General features: G+C 52.6%; 1 protein-coding gene across 1 annotated transcript in view; it reads right to left on the bottom strand.

The window, feature by feature from the left end:
- efr3ba (EFR3 homolog Ba (S. cerevisiae)) overlaps window positions 1-17,643 on the bottom strand; it is a 301,549-nt gene that overhangs the window by 203,758 nt on the left and 80,148 nt on the right. The window contains exons 7-10 of the mRNA XM_038797345.1: window positions 15,310-15,508; window positions 14,251-14,267; window positions 8,251-8,385; window positions 5,306-5,384 (exon numbers count right to left, since the gene is read on the bottom strand). Of these exons, the coding sequence (XP_038653273.1) occupies window positions 5,306-5,384; window positions 8,251-8,385; window positions 14,251-14,267; window positions 15,310-15,508 (430 nt within the window). The remainder of the gene's footprint in view (window positions 1-5,305; window positions 5,385-8,250; window positions 8,386-14,250; window positions 14,268-15,309; window positions 15,509-17,643) is intronic.

Below are 17,643 nucleotides of genomic sequence, written 5' to 3'. Positions count from 1 at the left end.
GAGCCGTCAGCCGTCGTGACGTCAGCCGCGCATGCGCGGGTTGGAGCCAGCCAACCTGCACATGCGCGGCTGACGTCACCTAGGCGCCGCCGTCGCGTCATTCTCGGCACGCTGCCTTGACGCAAGCGTCAAGGCCCGGCGGCCGAGATTTACGGAGCACCGCTCCTAGTCTCCTGGGGGGGGCGGTGAATAGGGTGCGAGGAGCGGCCTTCCCGATTCCGCGCAGGAGCGGAGAATTCCACCCATTGTACTCGAAGAAGTAGCACCTCGCTCCTGCAATGTACAGACAGTGGATGGGTTGTTTTTAAGAAGAAATCGTTGCGTGCTCTTGAAAACCAGAGAAGACTTTCAGAACAACGTGATGGATGATGAATCTACGTCAGAATCAACGCAAGCTGCAGTGTCAGATAGTTCAGCAGTTCCTGAGCATGAGAATGTCAGGGAGAACATTGAATCTACAAGTTCTGAGCAACAAGGTCAAACTTTGAGAAATTCTGATCGGCTCAATTTGTAGATTTGGATTATTAATACATACTATGCTTGCTGTTCTTGTTGTTAAACCAATTTTAAAAAATAAAAAACATTAATACTGTTCGGCTCACAGGCTCATGATATCACATGTAAATATACTGATGATAATATATTAATTTATTCCTTCAAAGGAAAGATGTGGCGATATCATTGTTATGTTGAAATTCACCGACTGACCACTAGGAGTCTCGCTAATATATGTGAATTTTAGAGTCAGGTGACCCTCAGACTGGCTGGAGGAAGCTGGAGAGAGGTTGCTTGTGCTTGATTTTACTGTTATTCATCTGTTGTTTTGTATATAGTTTACCAACATTTATGTTAATAAATCATTTATAGCTTTAGCTACAAGTGTTCTTGTAATATTAATCAAGCCATCCGACAAGAACATTACATGGTACCAGGACTGGATGGTATTAAACGCTGAGAAAAAATGATCACATCATCAGATGAAGCCTGCCAAGAGGTCCGCAGAGATTTGAAAATTTTGCTACAAGAATGAACTACATGGAGTCATTGAAGCCACCAAAGAGACTCAGATTTCATGGTAATGTGGGCAGCAACTGCCATGTGTTTAAACAACAATTTAATCTGTTTCTTACTGCAGTAAATTTAGAAGATCAATTAGTTTCACGTAAGGTAGTGATGCTCCAAACAGCGGCAGGGCCCAAATCAATTGCTGTCTTTGATGCGTTTAAATTTGCAAACGATGAAGGTAGTAAAAATTTTAACAAAGTAATTTGAAGATTTGATGCACATTGCAGCCCCAGAATGAATTCAATTTATGAACGCTATGTGTTTAGATCATGTTTACAGAAGACAAAAAAGGCCATAGATCATTTCATCACTGATTTAAAGTTAAAAGCTAAAACCTGTAATTTCTCTGCAGTGGACCCTTGATTCAGGACCAGATTGTGTTTTTTTTTTCTTAAAGAACAAAGAAAATTACAGCACAGGAACAGGCCCTTCGGCCCTCCCAGCCTGCGCCGATCCAGATCCTTTATCTAAACCTGTCTCCTATTTTCCAAGGTCTACTTCCCTCTGTTCCCGCCCATTCATATACCTGTCCAGGTGCATCTTAAATGATGCTATCGTACCCGCCTCTACCACCTCCGCTGGTAAAGCGTTCCAGGCACCCACCACCTTCTGCGTAAAAAACTTTCCACGCACATCTCCCTTAAACTTTCCCCCTCTCACTTTTGATGTGAGGTGTGAATGAGAATAAACTGAGGGAGCGCTAGATTTTTACTGTAAAACTAAATGCTGAACAGTAATCTCTACCCTCAGGTTTAGTTAATCAATTAGATTTAATTAGTTTCTCAATGTTTTCTTTTTCAAATTTAACAGATTTCCTACCAGCCATCTGGTCACAGCTTTACTGTGATGTCGCTTCAGTCCCCCCCCCCCCTCTCTCTCCATCCCCCTCTCACTCCCCCCTCTCTCTCTGCCCCCATCTCCCCCCCTCCCTCTCTCTCCCCATCCTCCTCTCCCCCTGCTCCCCCCTCCCCCTCCTCTCCCCCTGTTCTCCCCACCCTGCTCCTCTCCCCCACTCCTCGCCTCTCCCCCTCCTCTCCTCTCCCCCTCATCTCCTCTCCCCTCCTCTCCACTCTCCCCTCCTCTCCTCTCCCCCACCTCTCCTCTCCCCACTCCTCTCCTCTCACCCCCTCCTCTCCTCTCACCCCCTCCTCTCCTCTCCCCCCTCCTCTCTCTCCCCCTCCTCTCTCTCCCCGTCTACTCTCTCTCACCCCCTCCCCTCTCTCTCCCCCTCCTCTATCTCTCTCTCCCCCTCCTCTCCTCTCGCCCCCACTCTCCTCCTCCCCCTCTTCCCCCTCCTCTCCTCCCTACCCCCTCCTTCCCCCTCCTCTTCTCCCCCTCCTCTCCCCTCCCTCCTTGTGTCGGGTCTTCCAACTTTCACAGTTGAGACAGATCATTGTTCTTTGGTTAACATCATCAAAATTATTCTCAACCTGATGTCTCCACGCATTCAGAGGTTGATGATGAAGTTACAACGCTATGACTTCAATCTTATCTATGCGCCACAAAAATATTTGTTTCTGGCAGATGCATTATCGAGAGCGCCGATACAAAGTATTCGAAGTGAAATTGCTGCAGATGTCGATCTGCCTGTCAATCTTATTTCCACACTACTATCAGTATCAGATACAAAATAACATGAGATCTAAGAAGAGTCCAGGAAGGATCAAACTCTTCAAGAAGTGATCATAGAATTTACAGTGCAGAAGAAGGCCATTCAGCCCATTAAGACTGCATCGGCCCTTGGAACGAGCACCCCACCCAAGCCCACACCACCCCATCCTCGCAACCCTTAACCCCACCCAACCGTTTTGGACACTAAGGGGCAATTTAGCATGGCCAAACAATGTAACCTGCATATCTTTGGACTGTGGGAGGAAACCGGAGCACCCGGTGGAAACCCACGCTGACACGGGGAGGACGTGCAGACAGTGACCCAAGCCGGGAATCGAACCTGGGAATCTGGAGCTGTGAAGAAACAGTGCTAATCACTGTGCTTCAGTGTTGCCCAATGATGAGGGACATCAACTCACGCTGGCCCAGAGGTCAATGTATGGAGTTCCACAATATGAAATCAGTATCATGAATGAACTATTTTTTTTAAAATAAATTTAGATTACCCAATTATTTTTTCCAATTAAGAGGCAATTTAGCGTGGCCAATCCACCTACCCTGCACATCTTTGGGTTGTGGGGGTGAGACCCACGCAGACACGGGGAGAATGTGCAAACTCAACACGGACAGTGACCCAGAACCGGGATCGAACCTGGGACCTCAGCGCCGTGAGGCGGTTGTGCTAACCACTAGGCCACCGTGCTGCCCTATCATGAATGAACTATGATGGAATAGTCACCACATGATGGAGGGAGCTGCAACAACACTTCACTTCAACACTATCCACGACAGAGCAGCAGCTTTGAAGAAGAGTCATAAGGACGTGATTGCTCTGGAGAGAGAGCAGAGGACGTTGACAAGAATGTTGCCAGGGCCAGAAAAGTGTGTCTATGAGGAGAGATTGGAGAGGTTGGGGTTATTTCCCTTGGAACAAAGAAGGCTGAGGGGTGACTTAATTGAGGTGAACAAAATTATGAGGGGAAGCGATAGAGCGGACAGGATAAAATTGTTTCTGCTGGCGGAGAATTCTAGAACCAGGGGACATAGATTCAAGATACGAGGCAGAAGGTGTAGAGGGGACATCAGGAAGATCGTTTTCACGTAGAGGTTAGAGGGAGTCTGGAATTCGCTGCCCGAGTTGATGATGGAGGCAGAGACCCTAAACTCTTTAAAACAGCCCCGGGATCTTCTCTAAGCTACAGGGCTATTGACCGGGTGCAGGAAGGTGGGATCAGAAAGGGCATCTGGGTTTCCTCGGGCTGGCATGGAAATGATGGGCTGAATGGCCTCATTCTGTGCTGTAACTTTTCTGTGGTTCTATGGTCACAAAATATTAATTGTTTTTCTCTCCACAGATGTTTCCACACTTACAGAGTTTATCCAGCATTTCTATTTTTATATTAGAACAGTCTGTCCACCATCTACAAGGCACAGGTCAGGAGTGTGCTGGAATACTCTCCTCCTGCCTGGATGAGTGCAGCTCCAACAACACTTAAAAAGCTCAACACCATCCAGGACAAAGCAGCCCCGCTTGATTGCTCTCCCTTCCACAAACATTCAAACCCTCCCCCACCGACGCAGTGGCAGCCGTGTGTACCATCTCCAAGATGCACTGCAGCAACTCACCAAGGTTCCTCAGGCAGCACCTTCCAAACCCACAGTCACCACCATCTAGAAGGACAAGAGCAGCAGATACCTGGGAACCCCACCACCTGGAGGTTCCCCTCCAAGTCACTCACCATTCTGATTTGGAAATATATCGCCGTTCCTTCACTGTCGCTGGGGCAACATCCTGGAACTCCCTCCCTAACAGCACAGTGGGTGTATCTACACCTCAGGGACTGCAGCGTTTCAAGAAGGCAGCTCACGACCACCTTCTGAAGGGCAATTAAGGATTGGCATTAAGTGCTGGCCTAACCAGCGATGCCCACATCCCGTGAAAATGATTTAAAAACAAGTTGCTTGATTGGAGTCCCTGCCAGTCTGCTTAATCCATGACATCATTACTGGAGTACTGTGGGTGCAGTGTGTACTAGACACAGTCTGACCAAGGACGCTGCAACAGCACTTCCCAAACCCACGGCTTTTACCAGCAAGAACAAAAACAGTGATTTGATATAATCACCATCAGCACCAAGTTCACTTCCATGACACTTACCGTCCTGAGCTGGACAGAAATCCATTTATTGTTGCTGGGTCAATATGCTTGGCACCATTGAAGCAGAACCATCAGTTACTAAAATAACTGAACAGTTTCAAAGTCGACCCATCTCCACAAAGCAACTAGGGTCAGACAATAAATGAGACTGGCACCGTGTAGCTTTTAAATGAATGCGTCCATTGAAATTCTGTGCACTGACACACTGAATTCAGTTAAGCAAATGCAACAGCAAATTTTGGAATAATCATTTGAACAATGCATTTCAAACAAAGTGTGTCACCACAACTTGATGGCGACCAACACACCGACTGTACACCCTTCACAGTGAGGAGAGAATCTTGATCTGTTGAGGGAAATTATGTTTATTTCCAATTCCAGTGAGTAATATGAGTTGAATTAATACATAGGCTGCAACATTTAGATGTTGACAAGCCAAGATTTAGTGAAACCTGAATATTGTCCACTTACCTGAACGGAATACATGATGATTTTGAAGCAACGGACTGCGAACATCTTGGGCTCCCACAGTGAGTGGTTATCTAAGTGTCTGAGGAACAAATTACAATGATTTATTTATACTTTCGAGGTCGATCCTGACAATGTCTGCCATGACATGGCCTTTGAAAAATTCACCTTTGTCTCTAACCTTTCATGTTATCAGGCATTAGTGTTTCAAATCTCTGCATGAACTCGCCTGGATCTGGAGAATCTCCAATTCTGTCCCCTTCTGCATCCCCAAATTTAATCACACCACCATTGGTGGCTGTGCCTTCAGATACGTGAGCCCAAGACTCTTGGATCCTCTACCCCAGCCTCCTGGCCTCACCATCTGGCTATGAAGCCTATTTGTGACAATAAGCAATTTTCATTTCATTGCTCCATTAAAATGACTTTTTGCCAATGGCCCCAATATCACATTGTTTTAAATTAAGCACCTGTGAAGCAGCTTCAATTTTTTATTAGGTTGGAGGTATAAATACAGGTTGCGTTCTCTGCATTAAGATTCCAGAATAAAGCCTGCTTTCCATTGCTGTTCAAGGGGTTATGGCAGGGGATTAAATTGGTGGGTAGAGTCAGTGATAGGGGAGAGTGTACATGGGGATGTGGGAGGGGATTAAATGGCTGGGTAGAGTCAGTGATAGGGGAGAGTGCACATGGGGTTTAAATGGGTGGGTAGAGTCAGTGATAGGGGAGAGTGTACACGGGGATGTGGGAGGGGATTAAATGGCTGGGTAGAGTCAGTGATAGGGGAGAGTGCACATGGGGATTAAGTGGGTGGGTAGAGTCAGTGATAGGGGAGAGTGTACATGGGGATGTGGGAGGGGATTAAATGGCTGGGTAGAGTCAGTGATAGGGGAGAGTGCACATGGGGTTTAAATGGGTGGGTAGAGTCAGTGATAGGGGAGAGTGTACATGGGGATGTGGGAGGGGATTAAGTGGGTGGGTAGAGTCAGTGATAGGGGAGAGTGTACATGGGGATTAAATGGGTGGGTAGAGTCAGTGATAGGGGAGAGTGTACATGGGGATGTGGGAGGGGATTAAATGGGTGGGTAGAGTCAGTGATAGGGGAGAGTGTACATGGGGAAGTGGGAGGGGATTAAATGGCTGGGTTGAGTCAGTGATAGGGGAGAGTGTACATGGGGCTATGCGCGGGGATTAAATGGGTGGGTAGAGTCAGTGATAGGGGAGAGTGTACATGGGGATGTGGGAGGGGATTAAATGGGTGAGTAGAGTCAGTGATAGGGGAGAGTGTACATGGGGATGTGGGAGGGGATTAAATGGCTGGGTAGAGTCAGTGATAGGGGAGAGTGCACATGGGGTTTAAGTGGGTGGGTAGAGTCAGTGATAGGGGAGAGTGTACACGGGGATGTGGGAGGGGAGTGAATGGGTGGGTAGAGTCAGTGATAGAGGACAGTGTACATGGGGATGTGGGAGGGTATTAAGTGAGTGGGTAGAGTCAGTGATAGGGGAGAGTGTACACGGGGGTGTGGGAGGGGATTAAATGGGTGGGTAGAGTCAGTGATAGGGGAGAGTGTACATGGGGTTTAAGTGGGTGGGTAGAGTCAGTGATGGGGAGAGTGTACACGGGGGTGTAGGAGGGGATTAAATGGGTGGGTAGAGTCAGTGATAGGGGAGAGTGTACATGGGGATGTGGGAGGCGATTAAATGGGTGGGTAGAGTCAGTGATAGGGGAGAGTGTACATGGGGTTTAAGTGGGTGGGTAGAGTCAGTGATGGGGAGAGTGTACACGGGGGTGTAGGAGGGGATTAAATGGCTGGGTAGAGTCAGTGATAGGGGAGAGTGTACATGGGGATTAAGTGGGTGGGTAGAGTCAGTGATGGGGAGAGTGTACACGAGGGTGTAGGAGGGGATTAAATGGCTGGGTTGAGTCAGTGATAGGGGAGAGTGTACATGGGGATGTGGGAGGGTATTAAGTGAGTGGGTAGAGTCAGTGATAGGGGAGAGTGTACATGGGGTGTGGGAGGGGATTAAATGGGTGGGTAGAGTCAGTGATAGGGGAGAGTGTACATGGGGATGTGGGAGGGGATTAAATGGCTGGGTAGAGTCAGTGATAGGGGAGAGTGCACATGGGGTTTAAGTGGGTGGGTAGAGTCAGTGATAGGGGAGAGTGTACACGGGGATGTGGGAGGGGAGTGAATGGGTGGGTAGAGTCAGTGATAGAGGACAGTGTACATGGGGATGTGGGAGGGTATTAAGTCAGTGGGTAGAGTCAGTGATAGGGGAGAGTGTACACGGGGGTGTGGGAGGGGATTAAATGGCTGGGTAGAGTCAGTGATGGGGAGAGTGTACATGGGGATGTGGGAGGGTATTAAGTGAGTGGGTAGAGTCAGTGATAGGGGAGAGTGTACACGGGGGTGTGGGAGGGGATTAAATGGGTGGGTAGTCAGTGATAGGGGAGAGTGTACATGGGGATGTGGGAGGGGATTAAATGGGTGGGTAGTCAGTGATAGGGGAGAGTGTACATGGGGATTAAATGGGTGGGTAGAGTCAGTGATAGGGGAGAGTGTACATGGGGTTTAAGTGGGTGGGTAGAGTCAGTGATAGGGGAGAGTGTACACGGGGATGTGGGAGGGGAGTGAATGGGTGGGTAGAGTCAGTGATAGAGGACAGTGTACATGGGGATTAAATGGCTGGGTTGAGTCAGTGATAGGGGAGAGTGTACATGGGGATGTGGGAGGGTATTAAGTGGGTGGGTAGAGTCAGTGATAGGGGAGAGTGTACATGGGGATGTGGGAGGGGATTAAATGGTTGGGTAGAGTCAGTGATAGAGGACAATGTACTCGGGACTATCACACTGGTGATAACATCAAATTTTAGCCATAGGCAGATTGCCCAGTTTGAATGACAAAACAGTCTTCAGCCAACATTAGTTAAGCAAACACATGACGTACATTAAAACTGGCTTGACGGCATTCTTGATGTTTCCGTATGCAGCTCGGCCCAGCAACTCTCTGAAACAACCTTCAGCCAGGGCAGGTGGACTCTCCTTCTCATTGTCTGTTGCTTGCAGTGGAGATGGAGAGCGGCTGAAAAGGTTTGTGAAGCAGAATTAGTTCACTGTCTGCAATCCAGTTGAAATGTGAAAGAGGATGGACATTGTACAGTTGATAGATTGTGGATAGGACCCAGTGGAGGTGAGTGAGAGCAGGGAATGGTGCTGGGTATTTAGTTTCCAGCAATACACTGTCAGCACAGTCTGAGATGAAGTTTCGGTTACCGAGCTGTTACGGTAACAGGCTGGCTGGCAGAGTTTGAATCGTGGCGAGGTGGAGGGGCATGGATGGCAGTGCCAGCAGCAGTAAAACTCAGCCAAGGGCAGCAATATGGGATCTTCCAGTGAGGGAAGGAGGTGATCTTAGCAACGGAGAGCTCTGTTCAGGGTTGAAAAGGACATGAGAACAATAATCTGATTCAGCCGCAGTTGGGAGATGAATAGTTGTGGGGCAGAATTTTGGCAAGAGGGCCAGAATTCAGCAGCATAGAGCCAGGGGAGGCAGCTAGAGGGTCACCAGGCAACAAGCTGGCAATGGTGGAATTTTACACAACAGACAACAGAATCTTACACAAGCCAGGGGCTGGTTTAGCTCACTCGGCTAAATCGCTGGCTTTTAAAGCAGATCAAGCACGCCATCAGCATGGTTCAATTCCCGTACCAGCCGCACCGGAATGTGGCGACTAGGGGCTTTTCACAGTAACTTCATTTGAAGCCTACTCGTGACAATAAGCGATTTTCATTTTTCATTTCAGATAGCCACTCAGCCTCCCTGCCTGCTCTTTGAAAGAACTGTCCAATTATTCCCATTCTCCCGTTCTTTTTCCATAGTCCTGCACATTTTTCTATTCCGTGTATTTATCCAACGTCCTTCCGAGAATTGGAATTGAATTTGCTTCAAGTGCCCTTAACAAAGGGCACATTGCAGATCACAGAACCTCACTGCCGAAAACCCTTCTCCTCAGCACCCACTCTAACTCATTCTGCCAATGATCTCAAACCTGTGCAGCGGGATTCTCCATTGGTGGCATCATCCGCTCTGCCACTCCACGCTGCAGCTTTCCCGCCACAGTGGCAAATGTGTGCCAATCACGGATCCGGTGAATCTGGCAAAATTTTGCATATAGCCGGTTGTGTTCCACGTGGCGATGGTGCGAGCCCATTTAGAGTTACGGAATTCGGTGCAGCTGTTGCGCCGTTTTTGCTGTCGGAAAACACCATGGGCGGGATTGTCGAAGTCCCGCGCCGGGCCGGAGAATTGCTGCAACCGTGCCGCGTTGCCCCGACGCTGGTGCGTGATACTCCGAGGTGTGGAGAATCGGCGCCATTTGCGCCAGCGTGTTTGGCGCAGCGTCGGTCGCGGGCGGCTATCCGCGGCTGGGTCGTCGATTCCACGCTAGCGTCAGCACTTAGTCTCAAAATCGGAGAATCCAGCCACTCATTGGCCGGCTGTGGGCACAGAGAATCCGGCTGCGGTCAGGGGCGTGCCGCGGAATGGCAGAGAATCCGGCTGGGGTCAGGGGCGTGCCGCGGAATGGCAGAGAATCCGGCTGGGGTCAGGGGCGTGCCGCGGAATGGCAGAGAATCCGGCTGGGGTCAGGGGCGTGCCGCGGAATGGCAGAGAATCCGGCTGGGGTCAGGGGCGTGCCGCGGAATGGCAGAGAATCCGGCTGGGGTCAGGGGCGTGCCGCGGAATGGCAGACCAGAGAATCCGGCTGGGGTCGGGGCGTGCCGCGGAATGGCAGACCAGAGAATCCGGCTGCGGTCAGGGGCGTGCCGCGGAATGGCAGAGAATCCGGCTGCGGTCAGGGGCGTGCCGCGGAATGGCAGAGAATCCGGCTGCAGTCAGGGGCGTGCCGCGGAATGGCAGACCAGAGAATCCGGCTGGGGTCAGGGGCGTGCCGCAGAATGGCAGAGAATCCGGCTGGGGTCAGGGGCGTGCCGCGGAATGGCAGACCAGAGAATCCGGCTGGGGTCAGGGGCGTGCCGCGGAATGGCAGAGAATCCGGCTGGGGTCAGGGGCGTGCCGCGGAATGGCAGACCAGAGAATCCGGCTGGGGTCAGGGGCGTGCCGCGGAATGGCAGAGAATCCGGCTGCGGTCAGGGGCGCGCCGCGGAATGGCAGAGAATCCGGCTGCGGTCAGGGGCGTGCCGCAGAATGGCAGACCAGAGAATCCGGCTGGGGTCAGGGGCGTGCCGCGGAATGGCAGAGAATCCGGCTGTGGTCAGGGGCGTGCCGCGGAATGGCAGAGAATCCGGCTGCAGTCAGGGGCGTGCCGCGGAATGGCAGAGAATCCGGCTGCAGTCAGGGGCGCGCCGCGGAATGGCAGAGAATCCGGCTGCGGTCATGGGCGTGCTGCGGAATGGCAGACCAGAGAATCCGGCTGTGGTCAGGGGCGTGCCGCGGAATGGCAGAGAATCCGGCTGCAGTCAGGGGCGTGCCGCGGAATGTCAGACCAGAGAATCCGGCTGCGGTCAGGGGCGTGCCGCGGAATGGCAGAGAATCCGGCTGTGGTCAGGGGCGTGCCGCGGAATGGCAGAGAATCCGGCTGCAGTCAGGGGCGTGCCGCGGAATGGCAGACCAGAGAATCCGGCTGGGGTCAGGGGCGTGCCGCGGAATGGCAGACCAGAGAATACGGCTGGGGTCAGGGGCGTGCCGCGGAATGGCAGACCAGAGAATACGGCTGCAGTCAGGGGCGCGCCGCGGAATGGCAGAGAATCCGGCTGCGGTCAGGGGCGCGCCGCGGAATGGCAGACCAGAGAATCCGGCTGGGGTCAGGGGCGTGCCGCGGAATGGCAGACCAGAGAATCCGGCTGCAGTCAGGGGCGTGCCGCGGAATGGCAGACCAGAGAATCCGGCTGGGGTCAGGGGCGTGCCGCGGAATGTCAGACCAGAGAATCCGGCTGCGGTCAGGGGCACGCCGCGGAATGGCAGACCAGAGAATCCGGCTGCAGTCAGGGGCGTGCCGCGGAATGGCAGACCAGAGAATCCGGCTGCAATCGGGGGCGCGCCGCAGAATGGCAGACCAGAGAATCCGGCTGGGGACAGGGGCGTGCCGCGGAATGGCAGAGAATCCGGCTGGGGTCAGGGGCGTGCCGCGGAATGGCAGAGAATCCGGATGCGGTCAGGGGCGTGCCGCGGAATGGCAGACCAGAGAATCCGGCTGGGGTCAGGGGCGTGCCGCGGAATGGCAGAGAATCCGGCTGGGGTCAGGGGCGTGCCGCGGAATGGCAGACCAGAGAATCCGGCTGCGGTCAGGGGCGTGCCGCGGAATGGCAGAGAATCCGGCTGGGGTCAGGGGCGCGCCGCGGAATGGCAGACCAGAGAATACGGCTGGGGTCAGGGGCGTGCCGCGGAATGGCAGAGAATCCGGCTGCGGTCAGGGGCGTGCTGCGGAATGGCAGAGAATCCGGCTGCAGTCAGGGGCGTGCCGCGGAATGGCAGACCAGAGAATCCGGCTGCGGTCAGGGGCGTGCCGCGGAATGGCAGACCAGAGAATCCGGCTGCGGTCAGGGGCGTGCCGCGGAATGGCAGACCAGAGAATCCGGCTGCGGTCAGGGGCGCGCCGCGGAATGGCAGACCAGAGAATCCGGCTGCGGTCAGGGGCGCGCCGCGGAATGGCAGAGAATCCGGCTGCAGTCAGGGGCGTGCCGCGGAATGGCAGAGAATCCGGCTGGGGTCAGGGGCATGCCGCGGAATGGCAGAGAATCCGGCTGGGGTCAGGGGCGTGCCGCGGAATGGCAGAGAATCTGGCTGCGGTCAGGGGCGTGCCGCGGAATGGCAGACCAGAGAATCCGGCTGGGGTCAGGGGCGTGCCGCAGAATGGCAGAGAATCCGGCTGCGGTCAGGGGCGTGCCGCGGAATGGCAGAGAATCCGGCTGCGGTCAGGGGCGTGCCGCGGAATGGCAGAGAATCCGGCTGGGGTCAGGGGCGTGCTGCGGAATGGCAGACCAGAGAATCCGGCTGCGGTCAGGGGCGCGCCGCGGAATGGCAGAGAATCCGGCTGGGGTCAGGGGCGTGCTGCGGAATGGCAGACCAGAGAATCCGGCTGCGGTCAGGGGCGCGCCGCGGAATGGCAGAGAATACGGCTGCGGTCAGGGGCGTGCCGCGGAATGGCAGACCAGAGAATCCGGCTGGGGTCAGGGGCGTGCCGCAGAATGGCAGACCAGAGAATCCGGCTGCAGTCAGGGGCGTGCTGCGGAATGGCAGACCAGAGAATCCGGCTGGGGTCAGGGGCGTGCCGCAGAATGGCAGACCAGAGAATCCGGCTGCAGTCAGGGGCGTGCTGCGGAATGGCAGACCAGAGAATCCGGCTGCGGTCAGGGGCGTGCCGCGGAATGGCAGACCAGAGAATCCGGCTGGGGTCAGGGGCGTGCCGCGGAATGGCAGAGAATCCGGCTGCAGTCAGGGGCGTGCCGCGGAATGGCAGAGAATCCGGCTGCAGTCAGGGGCGTGCCGCGGAATGGCAGAGAATCCGGCTGGGGTCAGGGGCGTGCCGCGGAATGGCAGACCAGAGAATCCGGCTGCGGTCAGGGGTGTGCCGCGGAATGGCAGAGAATCTGGCTGCGGTCAGGGGCGTGCCGCGGAATGGCAGACCAGAGAATCCGGCTGCAGTCAGGGGCGTGCCGCGGAATGGCAGAGAATCCGGCTGGGGTCAGGGGCGCGCCGCGGAATGGCAGACCAGAGAATCCGGCTGGGGTCAGGGGCGTGCCGCGGAATGGCAGACCAGAGAATCCGGCTGGGGTCAGGGGCGTGCCGCGGAATGGCAGACCAGAGAATCCGGCTGCAGTCAGGGGCGTGCCGCGGAATGGCAGACCAGAGAATCCCGCCCGTGATCTCGAGCCACCAACCCGACTGTCACCACCCTTGAAAAGTCCCTTAAATAACTGTCGTGAATGTTGATCGTGACGGGCTACTTTTGCACACCAGGAGCAGGATTTCCCGGGCCCTGGGGTGACGGGTTGGGAGATGGGAACTGGAAGAATGAGTCTGACAACATGTTTCCAAGGCAGCAAAGCAAAGTGACTGCGTCTCCCAGCTCCTCGTAGACACTGAGAATGATCTGGTTTACATACTTTCACAATGATCCCCTAATCTTTCCCCAGTTGCTTAATTATTAATTCAAACCATGTATTTCATTGCAACATAAAACACTTTTTCAAAAAAGTGCATTCTCTTTTCAGAAAAATAAAATCTGAAGATAGAAAAATAAATCACCCATTTACAAACAAAAAAGATCACATCCAGAATTGTCCTTTTTTTAATCCCACAGCTAATTTTCATGACAAGCATTTCTTTCTTGTGATGCAGGCTGATTGGGGCAGCACGGTAGCACATGGGTTAGCACAGTTGCTTCACAGCTCGAGGGTCCCAGGTTTGATTCCCGGCTTGGGTCACTGTCTGTGTGGAGTCTGCACGTTCTCCCCGTGTGTGCGTGGGTTTCCTCCGGGTGCTCCGGTTTCCTCCCACAATCCAAAGATGTGCGGGTTAGCTGGATTGGCCATGATAAATTGCCCTTAGTATTGGGTGGGGTTATTGGGTTATGGGGATAGGGTGGAAGTGAGGGCTGAAGTGGGTCAGTGCAGACTCGATGGGCAGAATGGCCTCTTTCTGTACTGTACTATATCTATAACTGATAACTGTTTTCAATCCACTGAAGCTTTGAGATGTCATTTTGCAGTTTGTTTTCGACTTGCAATAATATCAGTTGGCAATCTCTTTTCACTCACACTCTTTGTGGAGTGTATGGAATCCCGATTCATTATCCATCCAACTCTCTATTGGGGCATTTCCTTCATCATTTCCCCCATTTAATATTTCCCCTAATGTTTTAGATTAAAAAGAATGCCAGGTCAATGCCAGAGTCTCTGCAGCCAGGGGGTTTGTTTAATTACTCACCTCATTTTCTTGACTTCCTAAGCCAAGGGACAACACTTCTTATTTTCACCCACAGAAAATATTATCAAACCTTCACCATTAGTCCTTGTACCACAGAAGCTAAAGAAATTTGGCAGATCTGCATCGACTCTCACAAACGTCTACAGATGTGCGATAGAGAGCATCCTATCCGGCTGCATCACAGCCTGGTATGGCAACTGCTCGGTCCAAGATCGCAAGAAACTGCAGAGTGTGGTGAACTCAGCCCAACGCATCACACAAGCTTGCCACCCTCACATTGATTCTGTCTACACCTCCCGCTGCCTCAGGAAGGCAGACAGCATTATCAGAGACCCCTCCCACCCAGGCATTGCCTTCTTCCAGACCCTTCCATCAGGCAGAAGGTACAGAAGTCTGAAGACTCGCACATCCAGACATAGGAACAGCTTCTTCCCCACAGCTACAAGACTCCTCAACGACTCCCCCTCAGACTGATCTGTTCCCTGTAAGAACACTATTCACGACACCCGATGCTGCTCTTGCTCATGTATTTGCTTTGTTTGGCCCCTTGTTCCGCACTGTAACCAATCACTGTTTGTCGCTGTACCATTTGTCAATGTACTCTGTCGATTATTCTTTTGTCTACTATGTACGTACTGTGTACGTTCCCTCGGCCGCAGAAAAATACTTTTCACTGTACTTTGGTACATGTGACAATAAATCATATCAAATTACTTGAAAACTCATTAACAAGGCTTGTGTGAGAGACATCACTGAACACATTCAATTTTATATTCATCTGGCCATCCAAAGGCAGAAAGTTAACTCCACATTTCATCTTCTTTAACGTTTTCAATGTTTTGTTCTCCTGTAAGGTATTCTGGACCTGGCGATCGTTCATTACAGTGTTCAGTTCATCAACTTCAAAACTTGCATCTGGCCTCTTTTGTGTGCCCAGCCAGTTTAAATATCCAATTTGAATTCACAGCTGCTCTGTCTCATCCTTGGAACAGTAAGAAGTCCTACAACACCAGGTTAAAGTCCAACAGATTTATTCAGAATTACTAGCTTTCAGAGCACAGCTCCTTCATTGGGTGAGTCGCTCGCATTGTGAGTCGGGTAAATCCGGGAGCGTGGTTTCCCAGCTTTCAACAGCGTCACTGCGCCGCGGCGAGCTGCTTCTCCGGGACTGCGTGGCCATTGGATCGCGCCCAGAGACCGAGAAAGAATGAAGCCAGGGAGATAAAAGAGCATGGGAAAGAGTGAGACAAAGGCAATGCTGGGGAGATAAAAGAGAGCGAGAAATAGTGAGACTGAGAGCGGAGCCGGGGAGATAACACAACAGTCACAGACCGAGCTGGCCGGGTCCTAAATGACATAGCTGTGAGACTGGGACTGCAGCAGATGGTGAGGGAACCAACAAGAGGGAAAAATATATTTGACCTCACATTCTCCCCGTGTCTGCGTGGGTTTCCTCCGGGTGCTCCGGTTTCCTCCCACAAGTCCCGAAGACGTGCTGTTAGGTGAATTGGACATTCTGAATTCTCCCTCTGTGTATCCGAACAGGCGCCAGAGTGAAGCAACGAGGGGCTTTTCACAGTAACTTCATTGCGGTGTCATTGTAAGCCTACTTCTGACACTAATAAAGATGATTTATTTAAGGATAAGAGTAACTGACTCCTGACCCCCCAAAGCCTGCCCACCATCTATAAGGCACAAGTCAGGAGTGTGCTGGAATACTCTCCACTTGCCTGGATGAGCGCAGCTCCACCAACACTCAAGAAGCTCAACACCATCCAGGACAAAGCAGTCCTCTTGGCTGAGAGCGGAGCCGGGAGGATGACAGTGAGAAAGAGTGAGACTGAGGGAGGAATTCAACCTGAAACTTTCTTTGGGCGCGATTCTCATTCCTCATTGTGCTCTCGCTCAAGCAAAACGAGGCTGGTGAATAGCGGAAGAGGCCAAAAACGAAAACCGCGCCAAGCACCAAACACTTGGCGATGCAACTGGCCCGTTCCCATAGACATATCCGGGATCTCGCTGTAGTGTGATGAGAAACCAATTATCACCCCTTAAGGGCCATTTCTATATAATTAATGAGAGCCCCACCCGATATCCAGCGGCCTCCCATCATTCAGCAGCCTCCCCAGCAAGTGCTCACGTTGGCACCGATTAGGACTCCTTTTGACAAACGTAAACCTGGCGGAAGGGCTTCTGTGAGGAGCCGAGGAGGGGAGTAGCCATCTTTGCTCACAGGCAAAGAGCCCGGGGGGTGCTGGTCTTGCCACCCCATTGCTCAGCGGGGGATGTGGGACCCTCTGCAGGGGTTGGCCACCATGGAGGGTGGGGGGTGGGCTGGGGAAGGGCAACTGGTGGACAACCATTCGCGGCACCACTATGCCAACCTCTCGATCGTGTGTACCCGTTCCGGGGGCAACCCTTGTCCCTGTCCTTGGCTCCACTGAACACCCATAACCCCCACCGAATGCCAAGGCCTCTGGCCGTGCAGATGAAGGCTATCGCTACTAGGGAATTGGCAATCACCGTTAAGTGAGCACTTCACACAACCCGTGGATTCCTGTGGGTGGGCCGGCCATGCAACATGTGGGAGTCATTGCCCAGCATTCTGATCACATCCTGATGCCTGGACACTGCAGGAGGCAACACCACACCGCAGCAATCAACGTCCAAACACCCAGGGAATGGGACACAGCTCCTGGGACATGTCTCCGGCTGGAGGGTGGGTGGGTCACGGATCCCGGATATGTCTATGGGAACGGGCCAGTTGCATCGCCAAGTGTTTGGTGCTTGGCGCGGTTTTCGTTTTTGGCCTCTTCCGCTATTCACCAGCCTCGTTTTGCTTGAGCGAGAGCACAATGAGGAATGAGAATCGTACCCAAAGAAAGTTTCAGGTTGAATTCCTCCCTCAGTCTCACTCTTTCTCACTGTTATCCTCCCGGCTCCGCTCTCAGCCAAGCGGGCTGCTTTGTCCAAGCTTCTTGAGTGGGTGGGAGGGGGAGATGCCTGGAGAGATGGGCCAAGGGTTTGGAGGTCAGCCAACTGTGGTGAGATAACCACTGTAGTTATGTGTACTGCAGTAGGGGGATGTATGCCTGTACCTGTAATACAGGTTCCTCCGGTCAGCCCCTGCCGGATAGCTCCGCCCACAGGGAGCTTATGTATAAATGTATGAGAGCTGCTCAGACCCTTAGTCTACTGTTGCAGATGGAGGGACAACATCGTACAGCAATAAAGCCTCTATTGTACTAGTCTCTCGGCTTTGAGTATAATTGTTAGCGCCACAATTTATTGGTGTCCGATTTCCCAGTCACCATGGATATCAGAGTCAAGCCTGACCGTCTGCAGCTGGATCCGCAGTCGCCTCACGCCAGAAAAGACTTTGATCACTGGCTC

Source organism: Scyliorhinus canicula, chromosome 1 (assembly GCF_902713615.1).
Source record: "Scyliorhinus canicula chromosome 1, sScyCan1.1, whole genome shotgun sequence".
NCBI classification, from domain to species: domain Eukaryota; kingdom Metazoa; phylum Chordata; class Chondrichthyes; order Carcharhiniformes; family Scyliorhinidae; genus Scyliorhinus; species Scyliorhinus canicula.
The sequence above is the reverse complement of the archived record's forward strand: the minus strand, read 5'-3'. Positions and strand labels throughout refer to the sequence as shown.